The sequence below is a fragment of the Podarcis muralis genome, chromosome 13, assembly GCF_964188315.1.
Source record: "Podarcis muralis chromosome 13, rPodMur119.hap1.1, whole genome shotgun sequence".
NCBI lineage: Eukaryota > Metazoa > Chordata > Lepidosauria > Squamata > Lacertidae > Podarcis > Podarcis muralis.
The window spans coordinates 44925877-44953437 of record NC_135667.1 but is presented as its reverse complement, the minus strand read 5'-3'; the positions used below and the strand labels follow the sequence as shown (position 1 = coordinate 44953437).

The following is a 27561-nucleotide window of genomic DNA, read 5'->3' as shown; positions in this document are numbered from 1 at the left end:
CTCAGGTTAAGTACTTAATTTGTTCTGGAGGTCTGTTCTCAACCTGAAGCTGTTCTCAACCTGAAGCACCACTTTAGCTAATGGGGCTGCCGCGCCGCCAGAGCACAATTTCTGTTCTCATCCTGAAGCAAAGTTCTTAACCCGAGGTACTATTTCTGGGTTAGCGGAGTCTGTAATCTGAAGCGTATGTAACCGGAAGTGTATGTAACCCGAGGTACTACTGTATTTCATATTTGAAATTAATAAAGCACTATTAATGTACATGAAAGTCAAATCAAGAGATAGGTCTAGAAGCATTTAGGAAATGGATATATTCTGCCTGAGAAACCTTAATAAGTTAAGGTTACCAGATTTTTTTCAATGAATCCAGGGACCTTTTTCAACTTCAATGGATTTTGTATGGGGACTGCTGTGTAAATCCAGGGACTGTCCGCAGGAAATGGGGACGTCTGGTAACCTTACAATAAGTTCCAGATTTCTTAAAGAAAGTGTAGGATGCAAGCATAAGAAGTAAAATTATATTTTGAGTTGAAGACCAAGTGAAGCATAGGTACAAAAACGCCATTGGAACGATTGATAGGACAAATTATTAACCTTCTTTTAAAATAATTTATTTTCATGGATTTGTTTTTAAATGTATTCTCACAGACCGTACATTATTCAACAAAGGTGTGCTGAACAAACTCTAAAAGAAGAAACATTTAAATAAAACAATTATTGTATGTTAAAATTTCCATGTTCACCCATATCCTATCCTGCCCTGTTAAAACGTTTCCTGAAATATACTTTTGTTGACAAATATATATGATTTTTGTGCTTACAAAAAAAGCAAACGAAAAATGTTAACTTTTTAAAACTTCCAAATGCTGTAAAAAGGAAAGGTGTCATTGTACAATACGTATTCATTATTTCAACATACAAGGCAACCAAATGATTCTGTCGTCGACATTAGCATCATGTTTATTTTTTACTTCACTGCACTAACATTTAAACTAAAACTTTTAAACCACAAGGTCTGTTTTGTGACTAACATTTAAATGGCAAGCAGTAAATATGTAGGAAGGTTACAAAGGACGTTATCAGCACACACCTAAGACGGGCTATGGTTTGACAACAGCTGCTGACGCGGATATGGCTTCTTTTTCTTGTAAGAGGCCCATCGACAAACCGGGCAGCAGTGCTGACCCCCGGCCAGCCACACCACAATGCAATTCTGGTGAAAGACGTGGCCGCACGGTAAACCCATTAACAAGCATCCGTTTCTGAAATTCTCTAGACACACGACACATTCCGTACAGTGCAACATACCAGCAGGCCAGACGGACCAGTCGGGCTCCGTATCTTCCGTGGAGCTTTGTGAGCCATAGGACCTGGCTTTGGCACACGAACAGGTCTCGCCGTCGCAAGAGGGCTCCCCTTCGCAAGGGCTCTGAAGGGCGCTTGGCTCGTCCTCGGCTACCGCCCGGCCGCTTCTCGAGGCGTCTTTGCATTCGCTATCCGACTCGCTTTCGCTTTGAGAGAGCTCCATCATCTCCTCTTCGGAATGCCCGCCGGCGCACTTAAATCGCCACATGGGCAAGTTTTTAATGTAATCGGTTGGTATCAGGGGGTGGAGCCACAAATCGGGGAAAGCTAAGCGCTCAAGGAACAGATCTGGGTCTTCATCCCAATCAGATTCAAAGGGGAAGCGCTGAAACGAAGTGATAGGGTGGAACAGATAGCTAGTGTACCAGTCCCAAAGGCTAGATAGCCACTCTAGGTTGTTGGCATTGACTTCGTCGCTGTTGTTATTGTGCCGTCTCTTTTTCTCAAAGTAATCTATTAATAACCCATGGCCTAGGTAAGTGCTGAGGAACAAGGCAGGGTGTGAAGAGTAAAATATCCAGTCAGCTCTCACCCATGAGGCTAGGGCTGTTGTATTTGAATACCGGAAGAGTTTTAAACTGTATTCATAGAAACTGTCTAAATAAGGTAACTGCAAAAAACCCAGGACTGGTAGCCAAGAAATAATTAGCAGAGAATTATAGGTCCCTAAAGTGCTTATGAGAACAACGAAGCGCTTGATAGTAGCACCCTGAGTGATAAATAGGTCCATCCAAGCCATTAAGTTAACTAATACCAGGCTTAAAACAAATAAATCATTAACTTCTGGCTGTAAGGAACGCAAGAAGGAGTCCATGGCACGGAGGGAAATAAATTCGCCAGTATTATTCCCATACCTGTAAATTCCTTCGGGAGTTCTAAGTATGTAGGATGGTGTCTTATAGATGCCCATCTCTGCTATGTGACTCTTGTTGTCCCAGTTTTCTACATTCACAAAAATAAACTCAACTCTGCCAGTAAACTTTACACTTAGTGCAGAGAAGAAAGCTGGAGGCTGGTCTAACTTTGCAAACAGGTATATTTTCACCCTATACTGATAACTTTTGTTCCATTCTTCCTTCAAGTGTTCCGATTTGAAGATTGTTTTGATCCGGGAAGCTGCATGGGCTGTTATCCATTTGAAAATATGCTCCGTCTCGATTTTACGTCCACCGTATTCTTTCAGCATCACTTTCCCTTTGGACGTACTCGTTTGTGGAACGGACATGATTAATGTAGATCTCACCCAGCCTCTTCTCCTGCAGTATCTGCAATGAAAACATTGGGTAAAATCAAGGAATGTTTGAAAAAGAAACAGTTTTCACTCTCATTTGCCGCACTGAACTTAAGCACTCCAGAATTAAAGAGGTCTTGCAAACATTTGCAGGTGTGATGGACATCTATATAGAAGCATTTTGTTTGCAGTATCTGTAGAAGCAGCAAACATCCAGCAACTTGAACAGGGATCACAACCTTCCTTGTGTATTATGAAATGGAGAAATTCGTATTCCGTAGCAGGCAATTAGGAATTTCAGCACGGTCTTTTAACCACTGCGAGCGAAACTGTCTGAAATCGAATACAGTAGCAGACCTGCTCATGAAATTGCTCATGAAATTATAATTAGGGCTGCTCTTCTACAAATTCACGACATGAATTTAGACACAGAGAAAACATACAACCCCCATTCCATTGGGGTCTAGAAGCAAGGAAGAGGAGAATGTGAGTCATTCAGGAATTTACTGCTGCCATTGCTGGCTATTCAGCAAATCCAGTGAACAGAGAAATTATTTCTGCATTAACAATATTTTAATATTGCCTGATCTATAGGAATTGTCTTCATAAGCTTATGGAAACTGTGAATATTTTATTTGTGCATATGTACCAATATATTATGACCTACTACCACATATTGTCATATTGTCAGTTTTCTTCTCCTTTTTCTGTATTGCTTATGTCAGAAAATAAATGATATTTCTATACTGCTTTTCAACAGGGTGTTCAGGAAGCAGTCAACATTACAGGTGGTACCAACGTTATAGAGGCAAAACCCACTACAACAACTTCAAGAACATACCTTGGGTCACTGGAGCAGTTAAAAGTGCCTGTTCGTATACCAAACCGTGAGACTTTCTTCACCATTTTCTCCCAGTGGACTCTTCCCATTAGAGGGCTTCTATCGTTTGCTATGACCTGTTTTTCAAACAGTAATAAAAAAACTTTGTATGAGCAGCTACACATTTAAAGAGCACCATATAGCAAACTGGTTTGTACATGACTTTTCATTATTTATTTTTATTTTTATACTTCTATTCAAGTTTTATACTTTTAGACGTTACCACAGTGGCTTCTGATAACGCTCCCATTTGTGAAAAACCAAACCCGTATGTTTCTGCCATAAAAATGCTTATCACCAACGTTACTAGAGTTTATCCAAGAAAGTTCTAAGTTTAACTCTGCCGGGGGTGGGGTGGGGTGGATAATCAGAGAAACACAATTACTGTGGAGCAAAAGCCAGAGTCCATGGGTAGTTACTTGTGTAAGGTTACCAGATTTTTTTCAATGAATCCGGGGACACTTTTCAACTTCCTGCTGAAAACAGTAGTACCTCGGGTTATGAACTTAATTCGTTCCGGAGGTCCGTTCTTAACCTGAAACTGTTATTAACCTGAGGTGCGCTTTCGCTAATTGGGGCTCCCGCTGCCGCCACGCAATTTCCGTTCTCATGCTGGGGCAAAGTTCGCATCCCAAGGTACTACTTCTGGGTTAGTGGAGTTTGTAACCCGAAGTGTTTGTAACTCGAGGTACCACTGTAGAGATTGTCAGAGGACTGATTTGTGTGCTAAGTCCCTACCTGTATTCATTGCATACATACGATTGTGTATCATCTGACCTGTCTTCTTCAATTATTAAGTTTGCAGATGACACCACCATAATGGGTTTAATAACAGGTGGAGACGAATCAGCATATAGAGGGGAGGTCCAAAAAATATCTACATGGTACCTAGGGAACAACTTGCACCTTAATATCAGCAAGACAAAGGAGATGGTGTTGGACTTTCAGAGGAAGAGAGGAGAACTAGCCCCGCTGTACATCGGGGAGGGCTGTGTGGAGAGTCTCTTCCTTTAAATTCCGAGGAGTTTATCTCAGTGAAGACCTTACTTGGAAAATAAATACAACCCAGGTGGTTAAGAAAGCCCAACACAGACCCCATCTCCTCAGAGTATTGCGGAAGAATAATGTCAATCAACATTTGATGATCTCCTTCTACCGGTCAACAATAGAAAGTGCCCTTTCATACTGCATCATGGTTGTGGTACGCTGGTTTGACATCGTCTGATAGGAAGTGCGTACAGAGGGTGGTGAATACAGCACAAGATATTATGGGCTGTCCCGTGAATCCGCTGGATGAAATAGCGGAAGAACGTTGCCTGAGGAGAGTGAGGGAAATTCTCAGGGATGATTCACACCCTGGCCAGCACTTTCTTGATCTCCTGCCCTCAGGCAGAAGATATAGAAGCATGATTAGTCTCACCAACAGGGTAAAGAACAGCTTCTATCCTGGGCTGTTAGGCTGCTGAATGAAAAGAGAACAACAGGGCAACTGACTTTTGGGTTTGGTGGGTGTGCATCAGTAAACGAGGGGAATTAAGACTAAGAGAGCTGAGTGGGGGTGCTTGTGTAATCTCACTGTATACAAGTTGTACAAGTGACAATAAAGTATTTCAGATTTCAAATAAATCTGGGGACTGTCCCCAGGAAACAGGGACATCTGGGAACCTTATACTTGTGCCCAATGGAGACATTGCCACACATGTTTCCAAACAACTGCTTCACGTTTCTTGTTTTTTTAAGAAGCCAATCAGTCAGCACGCGCACTTTGTGATCCTAGCAATCAGCAATAAATCTTTATCATGTCAAAGACCCTGGGAAGCACTGAAAAGTAGAGTTCTGCAAATCTTTCATGAGGCACATTCAGAACCAATTTGGAAAATCTTTAATGGTTTGTAGCCACAGAATAATTCCTGGCGCAATTCTTGTGCACACATACATTTGAACACGACTTGTGCAAACGAGTTATCCATGTAGGTGTCTCTTGAATGGCCATGTGACCATCTATTAAATCTAGCTACCTCTCACAGAATCCTCCATAATCCCACTGCAGGAACCAGATATGAAATCTAGGAGCTGAATGGCACCTTAAATCTAGGTTATGGGCACTACAATGGAGTGTCTAGGCACGCTTTTTAAATAACAAGAATACAAAGCTGAAAATGAATGAACTGCAGCTAAAATATGATGTTCATTTTTCACATGGGCCTAGTCCTTCCCCTGCCCAGCCCCCTAATATTCTCAAAAGGGTCTCTTCTCCAGTCTTCAGAGAGTAGCTAGAAGTGGGGAGGCAGAAAAAGGTCCTCCTTTCCTTCCACTCTGAAGTTTTAATCTGAAATCTTAGGCATGGTACTGTGCCAGAGCTCAGAAACTGCTTGCGCTAATGAAATTCCTGTTGCAAAATGTGCCTAGAACAATGGGAGTTTCGAACACTGCATGTGAGCCAATTTCTAATGTATGCAAATGTGGAGGTCCGGAAAAACAGGGGAAACCTAGAATATCTGCGATAGGCCATGCATTAAACTGCCTGCTATTGCAAGTATAATCTGTTACATAAACTGTTTCAAGCTAGGATTTTAGAATTTCATTGTCAATTTTGTTGGTAGGGCGTTCAAAATTTCAACGGAACTGTGAAATAATAACACCACATAGCCATAGCTGTCAACTTTTCCCTTTTCTTGCGAGGAATCCTATTCAGAATAAGGGAATTTCCCTTAAAAAGGGGGAAATGTTGACAGCTATGCACGTAGCTAAAACATTGTAAAAAAAATATTGCTGCAGCAAACAAACAGAAAAGCTGGGGAAATTGTTTTTCTAATCAATTTATAGACTGCTTAACATGGGTAAAGGTACCCCTGCCCATACGGGCCAGTCTTGACAGACTCTAGGGTTGTGCGCCCATCTCACTCTATAGGCCGGGGGCCAGCGCTGTCCGGAGACACTTCCGGGTCACGTGGCCAGCGTGACAAGCTGCATCTGGCGAGCCAGCGCCGCACACGGAAACGCCGTTTACCTTCCCGCTTGTAAGCGGTCCCTATTTATCTACTTGCACCCGGGGGTGCTTTCGAACTGCTAGGTTGGCAGGTGCTGGGACCGAACGACGGGAGCGCACCCCGCCGCAGGGATTCGAACCGCCGACCTTCTGATCGGCAAGCCCTAGGCGCTGAGGCTTTTACCCACAGCGCCACCTGCGTCTGCTTAACATTACCATAAGCTGTTTAGTGGTTTGCTTAACATTACCAAACCACTAAACAGCTTACAAAGTAAGTAAGTAAATAGCAGCAATAATATTTAATAACCCTGTGTGACCAATACAGGAATACCATCTAAGATGTCCTGATGGAACAATTTACTGCAGGATAAATAAGGGCCACTTCAGATGTTAACACTAAAACATAGCTTAGCATTATGTTCACAAACCAAAGTAAGCCTGAGCCTTGGTCTCACATGCTCTTGACATTCACATGTAAGGAGCAGATCAAAAGCTTCCAATGAAGATGACTTGACAAACTCAGGAAGTTTGGTTATTTTACACCAGCTCTCCTTAACCTGCTGCCCACCAGATGTTCTGGACACTGACTCCCATTATCCTTGACCATTGGATATGATCAAGCTGGGGCTGGTGGGAGTTGGAGTCCCTGGGTAGAGAAGTCTGGTTTTGAACTCTCAAACTCTCTTGAGCTCTGGCCTCGGCCCAGTATACCTGAAGGAGTGTCTCCACCCCCATCGTTCTGCCCGGATGCTGAGGTCCAGCGCTGAGGGCCTTCTGGCGGTTCCCTCATTGCGAGAAGCAAAGCTACAGGGAAGCAGGCAGAGGGCCTTCTCGGTAGTGGCCCCAGCCCTGTGGAACACCCTCCCATCAGATGTCAAAGAGATAAACAACTACCTGACATTCAGAAGACATCTGAAGGCAGCCCTGGTCAGGGAAGTTTTTAATATGTTACATTTTAGTGTATTTTTGGTCTTTGTTGGAAGCAGCCCAGAGTGGCTGGGGAAACCCAGCCAGATGGGTGGGGAACAAATAAATAATAATAATAATAATAATAATAATAATAATAATAATAATAATAATAATAATAATAAATATATTGTTTCAAACAAACCAGGATCAAACACTGATTTATAATTCTGGCCTTCTTTGGTGCTTCTGGGATGAACCATATAAACATCAAATTCTTGCTTTTCATTTTTTTTAATTAAGCACCTAGTATTTTTAGAAATCAGTAACGCGTTATCTCTGCAACCAAGACTAGCAGAACATAGCTGACATCCCTTGGTAAACCTGAGGCTGTTTGAGATGCGTGGGGAGCAGCGATGACGGTATTTTCTTTAATTCTGTGCTATGCCACACCCCATGGCAGCCGTGTTATGCCATGCTCCCCACGGAAGTCAATTTGTGACTGCTGCTCGCGGCACTTTCTCAAAACTCAAAATGTGCTCACCAGTCCGAATAGCCTGACAAGCCCTGGCTAAGGCACCAGCTAACCAACCGTAGCTTCCCAACTTTGGACGTAATGGGGAATTCAGGCTGCTTTAAAACCAAAAGTAGATATTTCTGCCACATGCCAGAGGAAACCAGGAGTGTGCAAGCCCAAGGTTTGCTGTAATGGCTTGTTCACACAGCGATAAACTGCAGCTTCTGCCTAAATTGTCCCTTAGTATAATATTAATACAGATTATCATCCACTCGGGAATGTGGATTGATAAAAGCAGAGGAGTAGGGTGTAGGAGTAGGATGAAAGGCAGGCGTTTGCTCTGCCTTACAGGCAATTTAAACGACATGACTGATCATGCATGAGTCACTGTGCCCTGCAGTTTCCACATACTTTTTGATTATTTTAGGAATGTGTCACGTGATTGAAAGCTGATTGGCCCAGTAACGATTTTAAGACTTCCTTTTAGAGCTCTCGTTTGATGCAGAGCGAAATGTGTTCCGACCTCGCAAAGAGTTCTTCTGGATGAATTGCCGCCGCTGCTAAAATGGCCTAGCAGGAATGGAGAACGCAAACCAGAACACAGGGAAACCAGCAATACGTCCACAAAGTTCAACACCTCGAAAAGCCATGATTACATCTCTCTCCAGAATAGAAAAAAACAGCAACACATGGCTGTTAAGAGGACAATGTGTTTTATCATATAAAAAGAATCAACAAATGTTTGCCTCTTCTGTCCACCATTCCAAAAGCTACATTAAAAGGTAAAGGTACCCCTGCCCGTACGGGCCAGTCTTGACAGACTCTAGGGTTGTGCGCCCATCTCACTCAAGAGGCCGGGGGCCAGCGCTGTCCGGAGACACTTCCAGGTCACGTGGCCAGCGTGACATCGCTGCTCTGGCAAGCCAGAGCCGCACACGGAAACGCCGTTTACCTTCCCGCTAGTAAGCGGTCCCTATTTATCTACTTGCACCCGGGAGTGCTTTCGAACTGCTAGGTTGGCAGGCGCTGGGATCGAGCAACGGGAGCGCACCCCGCCGCGGGGATTCGAACCGCCGACCTTTCGATCGGCAAGCCCTAGGCGCTGAGGCTTTTACCCACAGCGCCACCTGCGTCCCAACAAAAGCTACATTAGGTGTCAGTCAACTGTCATTGTGTCAATTGAATACCACTGCAGTTTTATTCTTTGCACTGAACGAAGTTTCCCAACAGAACTGCATCATTTATAAATGGGAGGAAAACAGATCTACTGGTCCAGCCGGTTGGTTATTTGCAGAACTTTTTCTTTTCAGCTTGCTACACAGTGTTCTAGTTGCACGCTATTGCGAAGTGAAGTTTTCAGAATGCTTATCGCTTCTCTGGTTTTTAAACTTGGGGAATTTCCATCCCGATCGCTCGGAAGCAAGCCCCGCTGCTGTGTGAAGGGAAATGCTTCTAAGGTATTTAGAACTAAAAGCTCAACAGTTGCTGCTATCCCAGTTCTAAGCATCTCAAAAGTTATACTATCCTGATGGCAAAGTGCTGCCGCATTAAAATACAGGGGAAATGTGAGCATCAAGGAGGTTTTTTCTGTTCTGTACACAGTAGAAAGGGACGCGGGTGGCGCTGTGGGTTAAACCACAGAGCCTAGGGCTTGCCGGACAGAAGGTCGGCGGTTCGAATCCCTGTGACGGGGTGAGCTCCCGTTGCTCGGTCCTTGCTCCTGCCAACCTAGCAGTTTGAAAGCACGTCAAAGTGCAAGTAGATAAATAGGTACCGCTCCAGCGGGAAGGTAAATGGCATTTCCGTGCGCTGCTCTGGTTCGCCAGAAGCGGCTTATTCATGCTGGCCACATGACCCAGAAGCTGTACGCCGGCTCCCTCGGCCAATAAAGCGAGATGAGCGCTGCAATCCCAGAGTCGGCCACGACTGGACCTAATGGTCAGGGGTCCCTTTACCTTTAATACCCATTTACAGGGACAGAACAGAATTCCAGAACAAACATCTCTCCAACTCAGTGGATGTGGGAGGAGGAAAAGTTCACTCTAATGCGAATTCACACTGGCTCATTTGTGCTATATACACCCTTGCACTTCATTAAAAAGGGGAAACCGATTGTGAAGAATAATCCAGAAGAAAAGCTGGGACTGAGGCAGGATGCACAGCGAGATGCGAAACAGCACAAGCAAGCGGTGATATAAAAATGCAAGGCCTTGAATGATTGACGCACACCATATCAGCAATTTTATGTACGTTTACCTGGGAGCAAAACTCACTGAATTCAATGGGACTTACTCCCTAGTAAATGTGCACAGGATCAAGCAGCTAGCCTCTTTTCATGTGCAACAACTTAGTGGAAAACAAAGAATGGCATCTCTTTGATCTTGGCTGAGTAGCACAGATGCTACTTACTCAAAGCAAAGCCATGACATTTGCAGCCCAACTTTAAGTACAGTGGTACCTCGGGTTACATACGCTTCAGGTTACATACACTTCAGGTTACAGACTCCGCTAACCCAGAAATAGTACCTCGGGTTAAGAACTTTGCTTCAGGATGAGAACAGAAATCGTGCTCCGGCGGCGCGGCAGCAGCAGGAGGCCCCATTAGCTAAAGTGGTGCCTCAGGTTAAGAATAGTTTCAGGTTAAGAACGGACCTCCGGAACGAATTAATTACTTAACCTGAGGTACCACTGTATGTCTATTTCGAAGCTAGTCTTGCTTCAAGGGGGCAGGCTTTCCAGAAAATGTGTTTTGCATTGCAGCTTTAGTTGTGTAATAACAATAACAATAACAACAACAACAATAACAACAACAACAACAACAACAACAATAATAATAATAATAATAATTTTACTGCCCATCTGACTGGGCAGCAATGTAGCATCATCTTCATGTATACCACACACTGTGACTTTGGGCTAAGTACGCTACTTGAAATGTGAACCGACTCAGGGGCTCGTTTCACTGTTAAAATAATGTATTTAATACCTGCACAAGCCAGATACCATCCTTCGTATCTTCTACCAGCTCATAAAAGTGCATTTCCCCACTGAAGTTTGTGCTGGAAACAGACTCAGAGGCTTCCTCTTCCTTGAGAGCAGAATAAAGTTCGCCTTCCATCAGGTCTCCTATGTAAACAAACAAAGGAACACTCATTACAGTAGATGCCAAAGGTCGCAATTGCCAAAAGGATTCCGGAACAGCAGCAGAATAGATATTGTTGGGAGACGGCTAACTACTTTTTAAGAGGAAAATCTACACACATACAACATATGCTGCTTGTAAAGCAAACTCCAAAGTGATAAAGATTGCCAATACTTTCAATCTGAGTTAAAATGTCACTCAGTTGCATAGTGGGGGAAGGTCATGTAAAATACAGTTAGTTGGAACACCTGCTCAGAAATATTTATTTTAACTTTAATTAAAGCAACCAGGGACGCAGGTGGCACTGTGGGTTAAACCACAGAACCTAGGACTTGCCGATCAGAAGGTCGGCGGTTTGAATCCCCACGATGGGGTGAGCTCCCGTTGCTCGGTCCCTGCTCCTGCCAACCTGGCAATTCGAAAGCACGTCAAAGTGCAAGTAGATAAATAGGTACCGCTCCGGCGGGAAGGCAAACGGCGTTTCCATGCACTGCTCTGGTTCGCCAGAAGCGGCTTAGTCATGCTGGCCACATGACCTGGAAACTGTACGCCGGCTGCCTTGGCCAATAAAGCGAAATGAGCGCCGCAACCCCAGAGTCGGTCACGACTGGACCTAATGGTCAGGGGTCCCTTTACCTTTACCTAAAGCAGACCATTTATGTAAACCAGCCCAAAGCTTTATAGGCAGCCCTTCTGTTTCTGAAGGACTGAAGAGTTCCTGCAAATGCCCGATAAAATAAGGCAAACAATATATTGCTGTACCTGAAACAATCCAAAACCTTGAGGGCTGGGGCAGCATAACTGCCAACAGTGCATGTCCCCAACTCAAACCTCATCGGGTGGTCTCTGGCCACTGATCTCAGAGCCCCAGTCCCCATTCCGCTGCTACCAAAATACAGGGTAGATAACCTTTAAGGGTTGTTAGCAATGATTAGATGGGACGCGGGTGGTGCTGTGGGTTAAACCACAGAGCCTAGGGCTTGCCGATCAGAAGGTCGGCGGTTCGAATACCTGTGAGCTTCCGTTGCTCGGTCCCAGCTCCTGCCAACCTAGCAGTTCGAAAACACATCAAAGTGCAAGTAGATAAATAGGTACTACTCTGGCGGGAAGGTAAACACGCTGGCCACACGACTCGGAAGCTGTACGCCGGCTCCCTCGGCCAGTAAAGCGAGATGAGTGCGGCAACCCAAGTCGTCCGCAACTGGGCCTAATGGTCAGGGGCCCCTTTACCTTTACTTAGCAATGATTAGTGATATAATATACCCAAAGTGCACTCAATGCTATTATGTGGAAGCCCCATTGTGGGTACTGGCCCATTAAAAAGCTTGCTGTCCCTAATTCTCCCACTTCTAGTAGTTACACCACCTCTCTTTTGAGCTGGTGTCCCTTGGATCTGCAAGGTCCATGACACAATTTACCCATTTGCAGCAATGGCTGCCCAGAGTCAGAGAAGGCAACACGGGGTTTGGATTCCCCTAGCATGTCATGCGAAATTCCCTCTTTAGCCTGAAAGCTACAGAAACGCAGCGGGAAAAGAAAGAATCTGCATGCAGGTCCTTGGAAGGGGCTGAATATTATGGCCGAGCTGAAATAAGGGCAGTGTGAGCATTCTGCAAAAAACAACACCTTTCTCCCGGAAAAATATACCCCACCTAATTTTGGTGATTCTTTGCAGGAAGCCCTGCAAAATGGAGCAAACAGGTTCACCCATTGATAGTGAGTATAGGAAGCCCTGCAACATTTAACAACTGACCATTTTCTCAACATGAAGCCTCTGTGCTTCTCTCTTTTAAGCAAGGATTTATTTCCAAGGCAATCATATAATCCAATCTGATAATCAAGGTGAGAGCATCATATCACTGGGACAATGTAACTGCTAGCTGGTTAGGAACACTTAAGCTCCCCCACCCCCCAAATGGCAGCAAACTGTTCGGGGAAGAATGTTTTTTTAAAAAGCCAAGAGAGGAGGTGTTCATTAAACTTCTCCCAAACCCTGCTTTCTGCCTTAAAAATGTATGGGGTGAAAATTCAGCATAGCTCCAGTTGGTTATTTCATTGCAGGCATAGGTGCCTAAGCCAAATATGCAGTATAAAATTATTGCACACCTATCAATCCCAGCTATTCCATGACACTTTTACAAACGTTGGTGGATAAATTCCAGAAGAGAAACCAACCTTTAGGAGCAAAAACTACTATGGTGCTTAAGTGCTGAAATATATTATTTTCGTGATATGGGACATTCTGCTTTTTTAAAATTTATTTTTTCAAAATAGCCCACCTTTTATAAGATGCAAACGCTTAAACTACCAATTTTTTTGCTCTATAAGACTCATCTTTCCCCTCCTAAAAAGTAAGGGGAAATGTGTGTGCGTCTTATGGAGCGAATGCAGGCTGCGCAGCTATCGCAGAAGCCAGAACAGCAAGAAGGATTGCTGCTTTCACTGTGCAGCGATCCCTCTTGCTGTTCTGGCTTCTGGGATTCAGAATATATTTTTCTTGTTTTCCTCCTCCAAAAACTAGGTGCGTCTTGTGGTCTGGTGCGTCTTATAGAGCGAAAAATACGGTAAGTCAAAGGAGAAAAATGCACAACCAGAGCTTTGCTTGTTTTCACCAAAGCGATTCCTATCCAGTTTGGTTAAAAACTGGCTCTCTCTTCCATAGAAGGAACTGTGTCGCCATTTTCTGTTCACACGGGCAACTTCTTCCAGCTCAAACCTCTGTTTTACTTGGAACTAAGTCTCACTAAGTCCCGTGGGAGATAGCCACATGCAAGTATGGTGTTTCAATAGCTCAATGTGCACTAAAAAGATTTCCTTCTACTTAACTTAAGTCTGCAAATATGAACATTAAATTTCCTTTAGGATTCTGTATTTTGTTTAGATCATCAGTAGTTTCCTCTCTTTACTTTTCTAATCTACTTCATATCTTAGCCATTTCTACAAAGGAGCCGTTTCTTTTAAATGACCAAATTAGTTTCGTTCCAGTAGTCTTCTGAGAGCTTCCCTGCAAATCAATACATTACTAACAGTGCAATCCAGTACATGCCCACTCAGAACTATGCCCCATTGAGTTCAATGGGTTTTACTCTCAGCTGAGTATAGGATTGCAACCGAAGTGCTTACCAACCTCAGGGTGACTGTATGTGCATTGACATTTCAGCTCTTAAAGGAAGATGGGAGGTTGGGGTACAGAACGAAGGTGCTATTATACTGAGAATTATGGGGAGCAAGAGTATGGCCGTAGTTGAAAGACAAGTCAAAACAGAAGAATGTCAGCTAGATAACTTTTCATTTTCTTCCCAAACAAGGATGCATTTCAACTGGTTAAAGATAGTTTCTTAAAGCTCAATGTGCTTTACCAGTTGAATGTATGAAGACAGAATTACCGTATTTTTTGCTCTATAAGACTCACTTTTTCCCTCCTAAAAAGTAAGGGGAAATGTTTGTGTGTCTTATGGAGCGAATGCAGGCTGAGCAGTGATCACAGAAGCCAGAACAGCAAGAGGGATTGCTGCTTTCACTGCGCAGTGATCCCTCTTGCTGTTCTGGTTTCTGAGATTCAGAATATTTTTTTTCTTGTTTTCCTCCTCCAAAAACTAGGTGCGTCTTGTGGTCTGGTGCGTCTTATAGAGCGAAAAATACGGTAAATTAAGACACTGAGTTAAATGGAACTTACTCCCAGGAAACGAAGCAATCGGGATTGCAGTCAATCTAATCCTAATTAACTGGGCATTATGCTACGTACCAGGGATGCGGGTGGCGCTGTGGGTTAAACCACAGAGCCTAGGACTTGCCAATCAGAAGGTCGGCGGTTCGAATCCCCGCGACGGGGTGAGCTCCCGTTGCTCGGTCCCTGCTCCTGCCAACCTAGCAGTTCGAAAGCACGTCAAAGTGCAAGTAGATAAATAGGTACCACTCCGGCAGGAAGGTAAACGGCGTTTCCGTGTGCTGCTCTGGTTCGCCAGAAGCGGATTAGTCATGCTGGCCACATGACCCGGAAGCTGTACGCCGGTTGCCTCGGCCAATAAAGCGAGATGAGCGCTGCAACCCCAGTGTCGGCCACGACTGGACCTAATGGTTGGAGGTCCCTTTACCTTTACCTTATGCTACGTACCACAGCTTGTGAGTGTATATTCATTTTATTATACCATGGATCAACACAGCTTCCTGCACGTTTTGAGTCTCTGTGGAGGCACAGCTATGGATCCTCTTTGGGGTGTGCGACTGTCATGCTGAGCTTCAGCACTTTGAATTTGGTAGAGTGGATTTATGAGAACCCCAAACCTCTACTATTCACTTTCACCAGATTCAGATGAACCAAAACAGATTCAGATGAACCAATGCCTGGGATTAGTAATGGACTGGATGAGGGCCAATAAACTGAATTGTAGAGTTGGAAGAACCCCCAAGGATCATCTAGTCTACCGCCCTGCAATGGGGCAGGGATAGTGCTAACCCAGGCATAGGCAAACTCGGCCCTCCAGATGTTTTTGGACTACAACTTCCATCATCCCTAGCTAACAGGTCAGGGATGATGGGAATTGTAGTCTCAAAACACCTGGAGTTTTCCTATGCCTGGTGCTAACCATAGATCAGATACAATTTCCTTGAAATGATCTCAAAAGGCTGAGGATTTCGATGGTTGCACACTGGTTAGCATAAAATAAAGAGTTTGTACAAGCAGGTACACAAAGCAATTAGTCAGTCTTACTCATTTATCTCACCTGGCTGCACTTATTACTGTTTGGCGGACCAAAGCATTTATTCAACCAAAGAGCACCACTGTTATTCTCTTTATAGACATATGACTTTCTGATGGTGTTAACAGTCAGGTCAGAAATATGCTTACAATAAGGTATTTTTAATAAGATGTTTGTTCTGAAGCAGCCAAACCTTCAACTTCTCACTCGGCAAACAAAAGCTAACACTGAGGCAAACCTTTGCCATGCATTTCTCTGACATTATTTTACTTCCTTGAATACATAACAAGGCCTTGCTACTTGTCTGAAGCATATAATAAATTAATCGACAAAACAGCGATCCTTTCTTTTCTGAACAATGTGTTGCACGAAAGATACAATCTTAATACACACCTACAAGAGAGTAAACCTCATTAAGCTCAACGAGGCTTACTTCTGAACAAACATGCTTAGAATTGCGCTGTTTTAAATTACTTACGCACACCTGCTTGCATCAAGGCCAGTAAGATTTACAACCAAGGAAACACGCAGAGAATCTGATAGCCAGTATCTTAATAAACTTGTGACCTAACTTGTTACCCGTCCTAACAAAATGCCAGGCACTTTCTGATCAATGTAGAAGATCTTTCATGCTAGTTTTGGGTGCACGTCAAAACACCACATGCCACATTTCAAATTCTGATTCTTACTGGCATTTCTTAGATAAAGCCAGATATTACATCATGGTTCCTGATGATTTTCATCTGGACAACTCCCCCCGCCCCCAATCTCTCTGTTCTGTTGTATATTCCATGCTAGCCTGCTGCTGCCCTGTGCTTCTTCAAACATTGCCACATTTAAGCAATTCTCCATAAAAAGTTGGAAGGCATTCAAAGCGTGGTCACATCTGAGATTATTAAGCACATTTATTTAGTATTATTCCTTTCCCCTGCACATTCTGTATGGCTGTACACAACAGAAGTTATTGCGATATAGATGCTTAATAAAGGGGGGACGGACCTATTCCGAAAGTTAAAATGCCAGCGAACAGACATTTTTTTCTTACCTGATTTCTCAACCAGCTCCCTGACATCCTTCTTTTCCAGAAGCCCCGAGTAGCCCAGCCCCCTGCACTCCAAAATGGTCTTCAGCTTCTTGAAGCTGAGCGCCACTGGGTCCACCAACTGGGTGGCGAAGAAGCCCGTCTCGTACCACACAATGGCCTCGAAAAACCTGGCCAGGATGAACAGGACCAGAAAATAAAGAAGCAGGAAAAACAGCTTCAGCCACATCTTTTCTCCTTGTGGGGGGGCTCCTGACTCTCTGCGGAGAGAGTCAAGTCAGTCCTACAAAAAGAAAGAAGAGAAAGAGAAATGTCTGGAGGGAAGGGGGGAAAAAAGGGGGAGCAGATATCCACATACCCCAAAACAACACCACAACCCCCAGTTTGGTTGCTACTGTCAAAGAGTCCCTTTCCCATTATCCCCTCGTTCTTATGAAAAGACACAATGGCGGTGGGGTGGGGTGGGGAGAGGATAACACCCACTCGCCTAGAGGGAACCCGGATATGGGGTGAGGGGGGGGGGAGAAGAAGCAGCACCCCTTCAATATAGGGCACCCCATCATTTTAGGGAGGCAGTGTGTGTAGGTGGGAGCTGGGTATTTGTGGGGTGCTGTGGAGAACCAAGTGAGAAAGGTCTCGAGGAGGCGGCTGGGGGGTGGAAATAATTGGGGAGGGGCTCGCCCCCCAAACCAGGAAACCATCTCATTCGGGGGGCACGAGGCGGGGTGGCGCTGGTTTGGGGGGTGAGGGAAGCCTTCAGGGGGTCGGGCAAGGACGGGGCTCGGCCGGCCAAGGCGCCTCCTCCTCCTCCTCGCTTGTTTTACCCCGTCCCGGGCAGGCAGGCAGGCAGGCAGGCGGCGGCCCTACTGGTGTCGGGGCCGCCGCGGGCGGTGCTGCTGCTCCTCCTGCTGCTGCTGCGCTCGGGCTTCTCGGCGCGCCGTCGTCGTCGTCGCCTCTCCGCGGCGGAGCAGAGCCCGGGCCGGAGGAGACATAACAAGTGACGTCGCGCAGCCGCGGCCGGCAGCCGAGGGAGGAGGAGGAGGAGGAGGAGAGGGAGGCGCGACGGTTCCGGCAGGCCGGGGTGGGGCGGGGGAAGAATCCGGCCCCGGCTCCCCCCCAAGGCGGGCTCAGCGCTCGTTTACCTTGGGAAGGTCCATTGAAGGAGCCCGGGCCGGACTTTCCCCTCCTCTCTCTCCTCCCCACCAAAAAGGATGCTGCCTGCCTGGGTTGGCTTTCGACGCCGCCTCTTTTCTTTTTCGGAGGCGTCCGCTCTCTCGCAGGTTTTGGCTCCTCGCGCTGGGTTAGATCTGAAAGAAACGGGTTCCCCTGGGGTAGACTCTGGCAAGAAGGATTTGTGTTGGGGTTGTTTTTTCTTCTCCCCCCCCAACTCTGGGATATTTGGCCGAAATTTGCACCGCCCGTTGAGAAGGAAGGTGCGCCTTCTGTTTGTGAAGCGGCCCTTGGGGGTCCTTGAGGTGAAGGCAGTGCGGAATTTACGTATAAGCTAAACAAGCTATAGCTTGGGGGCCCCCTTTCTTGGGGGCCCCAAAAAAATTAAATGAAAATTTTAATATTAATATTTGTTGTTGTTTAGTCGTGTCCGACTCTTTGTGACCCCATGGACCAGAGCACGCCAGGCACTCCTGTCTTCCACTGCCTCCCGCAGTTTGGTCAAACGCATGTTAGTAGCTTCGAGAACACTGTCCAACTATATCGTCCCTGTTGTCCCCTTCTCCTGGTGCCCTCCATCATTCCCCACATCAGGGTCTTTTCCAGGGAGTCTTCTCTTCTCATGAGGTGGCCAAAGTATTGGAGCCTCAGCTTCAGGATCTGTCAGGATCTCAGGGCTGATTTCCTTCAGAATGGAGAGGTTTGATCTTCTTGCAGTCCATGGGATTCTCAAGAGACCTCCAACACCATAATTCAAAAGCATCAATTCTTCAGCGATCAGCCTTCTTGATGGTCCAGCTCTCACTTCCACACATCCCTACTGGGAAAACCATAGCTTTAACTATACGGACCTTTGTCGGCAAGGTGATGTCTCTGCTTTTTAAGATGCTGTCTAGGTTTGTCATTGCTTTCCTCCCAAGAAGCAAGCGTCTTTTAATTTCGTGGCTGCTGTCACCATCTGCAGTGATCATGGAGCCCAAGAAAGTAAAATCTCTCACTGCCTCCATTTCTTCCCCTTCTATTTGCCAGGAGGTGATGGGCCAAGTGGCTATGATCTTAGTTTTTTTCATGTTGAGCTTCAGACCATATTTTGTGCTCTCCTCTTTCACCCTCATTAAAAGGTTCTTTAATTCCTCCTCACTTTCTGCCATCAAGATTGTGTCATCTGCATATCTGAGGTTTCTCTTAATTGTATTTCAGTTGAACAATTACTTCGATAAAATACATGTTTTGTTATGTGCAAATGGCTTTGGATGCTTATTTGGTCCATAAATTACCATATAGCATACATTCAACCCAAAAAATAGCGACAATCTGTTGTTGACACAGGGCATCTGGACATATAAAGGGCCCCATTACCTTCAGTAGCTTAGGGCCTCATCAAACCTAAATCTGGCCCTGTGTGAAGGGGGGTATACAGATTGAATAAGTAATCCTTCTTGTTCCTTTTTAACCAGGCCTTTGGTTGATCAGATTTACATCCTATGCCCTTTAAAAATGTGTGGTTTTTTTGGGGGGGGTGGCTATTGGGTTATTGTTTTTATTTTTATCACATATTTTGTGGTTTTACATCTTGCTTTTATTCTGTGAACCGCTCTGAGACACCCCCCCCCCCAGTTCCTCCTGGTTACAGAAGGCACTGTGATTTTGTAGTGCAGCTAAGTGGATGAGACTTTGCATGTTGTAGGCATTTAGGTCAACTGCCCTGGGGTCTTCAGGTGAAGGGTGGTATACACATTTAATAAATATAACAACAACAAGAAAAAGAAGTCTTCCCACTGTCTTTAGAAACCTAGTTACAGAAGGTGTGAAATTTTGTAGTGCAGCTTAGTGAATAATAAGACTATGCACATTAGTACACATAAACCTGTGGTCTAGAAATGGAGGTTGGTTTATGCAGCCCAGCTCCCCATAAAGATCCCTTGAGGTCCTCTATCGGTCAGAGAAATAAACAGAGCCAACAATCAAGTATAAGAACTATTACGCTTGTCGTTTAAGTTCTATTGAATCTAAACAGGGTGTCCTGCAAAGCAGACACACCCCATGCTCATTTATTTTCAGTGTGACATCACAATTTATTTGATATACACACTTTTGAGTAGACTTGGTTAGCTATGAACCAAGAAGTCCAGAATTCAATTTCCTCTCCAAGTCGCCTTAGGCCAGAGTTGGGAAAACCTGTGATCCTTCAGATGTTGTATTTCAACTTGGCCGTGGCCAAGTGAGAAAAGGTGATAGAAACTGAAGGACAACCATGTCAACAGGTTCCCAATCACTGTAGCCTTACCTGCACCATCTACAATATGGGGATAAGAATACAGATCTATCTTACAGGGTATGTGAAGCATTGAAAGTACTGTTAAAAGATGCATTCATTTGCCACCAACATCTAGAATGTCCAATATCCAGTATCTAAAATGTTAACAGTTTCCCAACCCATTGGGATATTGGCAATGCTATTTTTCAAGAAAAAGAGGTGTCGGAGCTCACCACAAACACCTCCCTCATTCTCTTAGAATGGCAGTGGTACCCACCTGAGAGAAGCTGCACCTGAGTTCTGGCGAGTTCCAGTTGGAAAAAAAAAGCCCTGGGTATTGGCAAGTGACAGGGTCATGGACTGTTTTACCTTGAGATTATCTGATGCTATCAACATTTTGCAAGAACAGGCTCTAGGCTCAGGAAGCCAGGAATCTGTATTCCTGTATTCCAGGAACATTGCTGTATTCCTGTATTCCAGGAACATTGCTAGGTAGGATTACTTGCCTGCAATGCTTTTAAGTTTTTGTTTTTCAGTATGCTACTCAGGGGTTGGTCTAAGAGTGTTCCACCCAATCATTCTCTCATATATATATATATATATATATATATATATATATGCTTTCGTAGATTTTCACGGGTACAGGAATGCAGGTTTTGGTGTCCTCGGGTATCTTCCCGTGTAAAAGTTGGGGTGTCTAGGCGACGTTTCGACGAGGTCTCACTCGTCATCTTCAGGCTGGTTCTTTCGGCTTCTTGTTACTGGAACAGAGCAGGATCTCAGTGTTTGAGTTCCTATAAATACTGTAGAGGAGGTATGGTGTATAGCCTCCAGTGTTCTGGGCAGAGAGGAAGTTCCCAGGCTAGTGTGCCTTTTCTTCTTTTGTTCCTTAATTGCTTGAGGGATATCTTGAGTGATTTCTTGAGTGATATCCTGAGTACCACTTAGGTGGGTCATTAGGTGTGGATTAGTTGCTAAAGCCTTTGTGTCTTGACCTCTTGAACTTTGTGAAGAGTTTTTCTGAGAAGATGGGTGTACTACATTTAGTTGTGCTCTGGCTTGGCTTCGTGTATAGGGGCGAGCAAGAAGAAGAAGAAAAAACTTCCTCTCTCTTCCAACACATGAAAGAAACAGGACACGAAATTAATTTTGCAGATTCCAAATTGCTCTCTAACATGGAACATCACCACAAGAGAATAATCATGGAAGCCATCGAGATAGAGAAACACCCTCACAACATGAACAAGCGTGACGACACATCCCGCTTGCCAGACATCTGGAAATTAGCCCTCCCCACAAAAACTGACACCAGATCCAGAGGCACACAGAACGCCATCACCAATCAACCACACCAGACCCAAACCCAGACCCTCTCCACAGATAAATTACAGACACCATCCAGTAGCCAAACCATGGTGGCACCTCCGGATGCTGCACCCCCCTGCAATCCCTACACAGATCTGGCTGGCACAGGCCACAAAACCACAGCTCGCCCCTATACACGAAGCCAAGCCAGAGCACAACTAAATGTAGTACACCCATCTTCTCAGAAAAACTCTTCACAAAGTTCAAGAGGTCAAGACACAAAGGCTTTAGCAACTAATCCACACCTAATGACCCACCTAAGTGGTACTCAGGATATCACTCAAGAAATCACTCAAGATATCCCTCAAGCAATTAAGGAACAAAAGAAGAAAAGGCACACTAGCCTGGGAACTTCCTCTCTGCCCAGAACACTGGAGGCTATACACCATACCTCCTCTACAGTATTTATAGGAACTCAAACACTGAGATCCTGCTCTGTTCCAGTAACAAGAAGCCGAAAGAACCAGCCTGAAGATGACGAGTGAGACCTCGTCGAAACGTCGCCTAGACACCCCAACTTTTACACGGGAAGATACCCGAGGACACCAAAACCTGCATATATATATATATATATATATATATATATATATATATATATTCTTTTCTAAAAAAGACACCTCTTGTGGCTGCACCACACAGTTTAAATGAACCCATCCCTAAGTAGTCTCTCATTAATAAGAACTGCCTTCTAATTAAACGGGGGGGGGGGGGAGAGATGCTTGTGCGTTTTATTTTATTTTGTTTAAGCTGTTTGGAGGTCTACTGTCAGGCAGAAAAGCGGGATACAAATATTTTAGATTTTATTTAGAGTCCTGAGAACTTAAGCTACAGATTTTGACTCAGATGACTGAGGCAGCCCAACAGCAATATCAAGTTCTGTGGATCAACCTGCCAGGTCCAGGTGTTATTGTAGCTGGTTTACCTGTGCAAAGAAGTGCTCACACAAGTAGTCTTCAGACTGCAATCCATATACATGCATTACTAGAGAGGAACATTAGGAAAAGTTATAAGTAAGTTGGTTTAGGATTTAATCAAATCTTGTGAGAATTTTCACAGAGAATCAAAGGTGTTGGCATCTTCTGCAATGGTAAACAAAAGAAAGAAGTTTGCATCCCTTGCCAAGCCTGCTTTTGCCTCCAGTCGATATTCCTCACACCAGTTTAAACACCAGGCCAAAATGTTTCTCTATTACCAAGTCTTTAGCTGAATGAACATTTTGTGGGCTCTTGAATGTGTTTTTGGGAAGGATGTTAATGGTTTGTTGGTTATTTTATTATGTATTCTGTATTTTCATTTTGTATTTTTATGCTGTGATGCGCCCTGTGATCTTCTGATGAAGGGCAGTGTACTAATTTAAGAAGAAGAAAAAAATTAAGTCCTCTTTTGCGTGTTTTCTAAAGAGCCATGACAGCATGTTAAGAATAACAAGAAGATACAATCTTTCCAAGCATTTCTTAAGATTTATACATTTGTGAAAACGACAACAACGAAATTAGGAGCTCGTTGGGCAGCTAAGAGTCCCAGACGGGGAACCAGTAGGTTTAGCACAACTCACAGAAAAACAAATAAGGGGATCACGTGATGACCTATACGTAGCCGACGCGCGACGGAAGTCGGAGCCACGGCAGGAGGACCCCCAAAACGCTACTTCCGCTTTCCCCATCTGTTTACCTATGACATCTCATGGTAAACAAACCCGCCCCCTCCTCTCCCCACCCTCAAAAAGGGGATACCCGTACTGCCTGATTCGCTTGTTCAAAGCGGCTGCTTTCATACAGGCCCTGCCCAACCTGTGTTTATGCAGAAATGACAAAATGCTTGTTTAGAAGTCTCAGGAAGGCTTATGAGAGGAAACGACAGGCTGAGGTGACTAAGTTGCTGCCTGAACGCACCTCGACTGCTTTCAAACGGTAAAAACAATAGACTTATAATACAGACTTACACATATCTTCTAATTTCCGAGTTCCCTTTAGCGCCTTTTTTTTTTGTCTCGCTGAGATGGAAGTGACAGTTGTCGATAAAAAAAGCGGAGAACGCTGCACATACACAGCATTCTATATATAGACTCGCCCTAACTGACATATCCCTTCCCCACCCCCAAGTTGGAATAAGACCTGCATTAGAAAGCGCGAATTCCTGTCTTCTCAAGCAGTGCTTTGAAGGAGTGAGTGTGATAGGAGTTTTATGGTCTTAGATATATGGTAATGTTCATAAGTGCACCAACCAAGCACATACATAGATCAGCACAGGAAGACCGACCTGGAACCATTTTGATTCCTAAACTGAGCAAATGATTTCTCTGCAAGGTCAAAGTGGGAAACCTCCCCATTGTCTCTTTCCTCACAAATCCTGTCTTAAGGACACATTTAAGATATGAATAGGGTGTGAGCCTGTGACATGGCCCAGGAACTAAGTATTTATCATTACAAAAGAATGGCCAAGCTCCACAGGCAATCCAATCAAGTGACCATTAACAGGTAACCTGCCAGACAGGAGATAAACAACAACAGGAGAAAAACAATATTCAAATTTCTGTTTTAGACCGCCTTTTCTGTGAGGTAGGTATTATATATCTGGGGGGGGGGGGGGTCTTAGGTTACACTCCTTCTGTGATGTATGTATGATATTTTTGGAGCTGGTCTTCAACTACAGGGTGGCAATTTCAAAAGTCTTTATAAGGCTTTGCACGCCATTTTTCTGGGTTCCTCCTCTCTCCTGCGGGTGAGGGGAACACCCTGTTGCAACAGATCAATACTAGCTGCTTTGCTTCACAATATTCTCTGGTTGGCCTCTGTTATATTCTCCTACCAATAGGGAACCTATGTAAGGACTCTATATGGGCTCTTGGATACCCCAAAAGGGAAAAGGGCAATTTTTGTTTACAACACGAGGGAGAGCCTAGCAGCTCATTTCCCTCCGCTTGAGCTCTTACTGAGCTGCCACTTCCGCCTCGGGAAAACCAAGCAAAGGAACCCAGCAAGTTTCCCCCTCGTCTGCGTCGGCGCATGCGAGCTCCTCTGCACCATTTTCCTACATCTACGCGCGCGCAAGCCTTACCCAATCACGCGGGCGCTCCTCGAGGACCCCGCCTGGGCTGCCTCGAGCAATCGCCTGCGTCGCAGCTCCAACCTTCCGCCGGGGAGGACCCCCCTCCTCCTCCTCCCCCGGTCCGTCCGGCGCGCTGCCTGCAAAAACAACAAGCCTCCCTCCCTCACACGGCGCAGGTTCTCCTCGGCCCGGTCGGTGGGGCTGCCGCCTCCGCCGTCGTCCGGTGGGGCCAAGGCCGGGCAGCAGGGGCCTGGGGTGGCCGGTCGGCCGGGCGTCGGGCGGAAGAGGCGATGGACCAGTGCGTGACGGTGGAGCGCGAGCTGGAGAAGGTGCTGCAGAAGTTCTCGGGCTACGGGCAGCTGTGCGAGCGGAGCCTGGAGGAGCTGATCCAGTACGTGGCGGGGCTGCGCCGGGAGATCCTCCAGAGCGAGAGTATGTCCGTAAGAACCAGGCGCTTGCCTTTTCTCTAAGCAGCAGGCAGGCAGGAATCCGGCAGGTGAAGCTTTCCTTGCCCCCCCCCCCCCATCCCACTGAAACTGAATTTTTAAAATATAATTATTTATTAGTTTTTTTTAACATATCATTTTCAACAGTAAGTAAACATAATTTTACACCTTATTTAGTTTTTTGACTTCCACTAATCCTGTCTGAAAACTGAATTTCGACTCCCTTTGAGGAAAGTGCCTGCATCACAGAGATTCCCGACACCGCTTTGGGCACCTTGTTGTTGTTATTTGGGGGGAAATACAGTGGTACCTCGGGTTAAGTACTTAATTCGTTCCGGAGGTCCGTACTTAACCTGAAACTGTTCTTAACCTGAAGACCACTTTAGCTAATGGGGCCTCTCGCTGCCGCCACGCCACCACCACGTGATTTCTGTTCTCATTCTGAAGCAAAGTTCTTAACCCAAGGTACTATTTCTGGGTTAGCAGAGTCTGTAACCTGAAGGTACCACTGTATTACATTACAGTGCCAGATTTAGGTACATATAAGTTAAAGAAGGTATAATTTAGGGCCCCACTCTCTTGGCGCCCCCCCCCCCAAATTAAAGGATAAATAACAACCTGGATGCGGGTGGCGCTGTAGGTTAAACCACAGAGCCTAGGGCTTGCCGATCAAGGTCAGCGATTCGAATCCCCACAACGGGGTGAGCTCCCGTTGCTCGGTCCCTGCTCCTGCCAACCTAGCAGATCGAAAGCACGTCAAAGTGCAAGTAGATAAATAGGTACCACTCCGGCGGGAAGGTAAACGGCGTTTCCATGCTCTGCTCTGGTTTGCCAGAAGCGGCTTTGTCATGCTGGCCACATGACTCGGAAGCTGTACGCCGGCTCCCTTGGCCAATAAAGCGAGATGAGCGCCGCAACACCAGAGTCGGTCCCGACTGGACCTAATGGTCAGAGGTCCCTTTACCTTTACCTTTATTACATTATAGTGCTGGATTTAGGTACGTATAAGTTAAAGAAGCTATAGTTTAGGGCCCCACTCTCTTGGCGCCCCCCCCAAATTAAAGGATAAACAACAACCTGGATGTACGTTTCCTAAATACAAGATAAAAAGCAAATAAAATAAAACCTACATACAGCAACAGTGTTTTGTGTTGCGTATGGACCTATTAGGTCCATAAATTACCATACAGCATACATTTGACACAAAACAACAGCGACAATTTGTTGTTGACAAACGACAGCTGGGCATATAAAGGGCCCCATTAGCTTCAGTAGCTTAGGGTCTCATCAAACCTAAATCCGGCCCAGCTCACATATCATGTGAGGGGAAAGAAACCCTATAAGTCTACTTGAAGGAAAGCTTCCAACTGCCGGATTTCTGGGTGTATTTGTTTTTTTTGGGGGGAAATATGTGTCAATTTTGGGGGGGGGGGAGGGGGGATACCCTACAACTCTACGTGAAGGAAAACTTCCAACTGCCAGGGTGTTTAGAAAAGTATGGTAACTCCATGCCTGTCTCAGTTTCCCTTCCCACCGCCTGACAATATCACTTGTATCCTCATCTGGTCAGCTCTTGCATAGTCTGCTTCTTGTTTTGAGACACCATTCAGTTCCTTATGATCCGGCTTGTTTCCTAGATGAGTATGTGGGGTGTTAGGGGAGGGGTAGTACGTCTGGTGGGGCAGACGTTGTGCTCCCTCTGGGGTGGTTTGTTCACCTTTGGTCGCTACCCTGCACTCAGCTCTCACCTGTGGCTCCTAGAAAATGTCAGCATTTGACAGCGATCACACTCCGGGAACAGCTTCAACTAAACCATGCGAGGGTAGCTCAACTACCCTTGGTGAGTTAGGGACTTCCCCAGCATGCGAAGACCGGCACCTGCAGATTGAGCGGATGAGACCAATCGTGGGTCCAATGGTCAAGAAAGTGGTTTCTGCATGTGAGGCGCAGGTGGCTTGTCTTCCTATGAAAGTGGCCCTTCTAGGAGAAGGAAAACTCAGGTGTCAGCAAACTTTTTCAGCAAGGGGCCGGTCCACTGTCCCTCAGACCTTGTGGGGGGCCGGACTATATGGGGGGGGGGAATGAACGAATTCCCATGCCCCACAAATAGCCCAGAGATGCATTTTAAATAAAAGGACACATTCTACTCATGTAAAAACATGCTGATTCCTGGACTGTCCATGGGCCAGATTGAGAAGGCGATTGGGCCAGATCCGGCCCCCGGGCCTTAGTTTGCCTACCCATGCTCTTACCCTAAACCTCCACTGCCTTGCGGGACATCTTTGGGAGAAGAAAAGACTAAGGAGTAAACCCTACACAAATCTGAAGTGGAATCCCTAAGACAGTTGGATGGTGTCTTGTTTGCCTCCTTCCGTCAACTACTGCAGCCAAGCTGGTACCAAATGTATTGCTCTGCTTTTCTTTGGACTACATCAGTAAGGCCAAAAAGAGGGTCTTGTCATCTAAGCAAAGCAGTTTGACTTCACCACTGGAGGCACACTCC

At 45.4% G+C, this 27561-nt stretch overlaps 2 protein-coding genes across 3 annotated transcripts in view; one reads left to right on the top strand and one right to left on the bottom strand.

Moving 5' to 3' along the window:
- Positions 1–595: 595 nt before the first annotated feature.
- RNF103 (ring finger protein 103) lies at positions 596–17804 on the bottom strand. The gene is made up of 5 exons (XM_028705013.2): positions 17597–17804; positions 16776–17055; positions 10875–11014; positions 3438–3553; positions 596–2630 (listed from the first exon to the last, which is right to left on the bottom strand). The coding sequence occupies exons 2-5, from the start codon at positions 16999–17001 to the stop codon at positions 1091–1093; spliced, it is 2022 nt and encodes a 673-aa protein (XP_028560846.2). The 5' UTR covers positions 17002–17055; positions 17597–17804; the 3' UTR covers positions 596–1090.
- A 6890-nt stretch (positions 17805–24694) lies between these two features.
- RMND5A (required for meiotic nuclear division 5 homolog A) overlaps positions 24695–27561 on the top strand; it is a 31944-nt gene continuing 29077 nt past the window's right edge. Inside the window, exon 1 of one of the 2 annotated variants that reach the window (XM_077917499.1) lies at positions 24695–25044. In XM_077917499.1, coding sequence (XP_077773625.1) covers positions 24903–25044 — 142 coding nt within the window. In that variant the 5' untranslated portion in view covers positions 24695–24902. Of the gene's footprint in view, positions 25053–27561 lie in introns of both variants that reach the window. The other variant, XM_077917500.1, reaches the window with a different exon arrangement.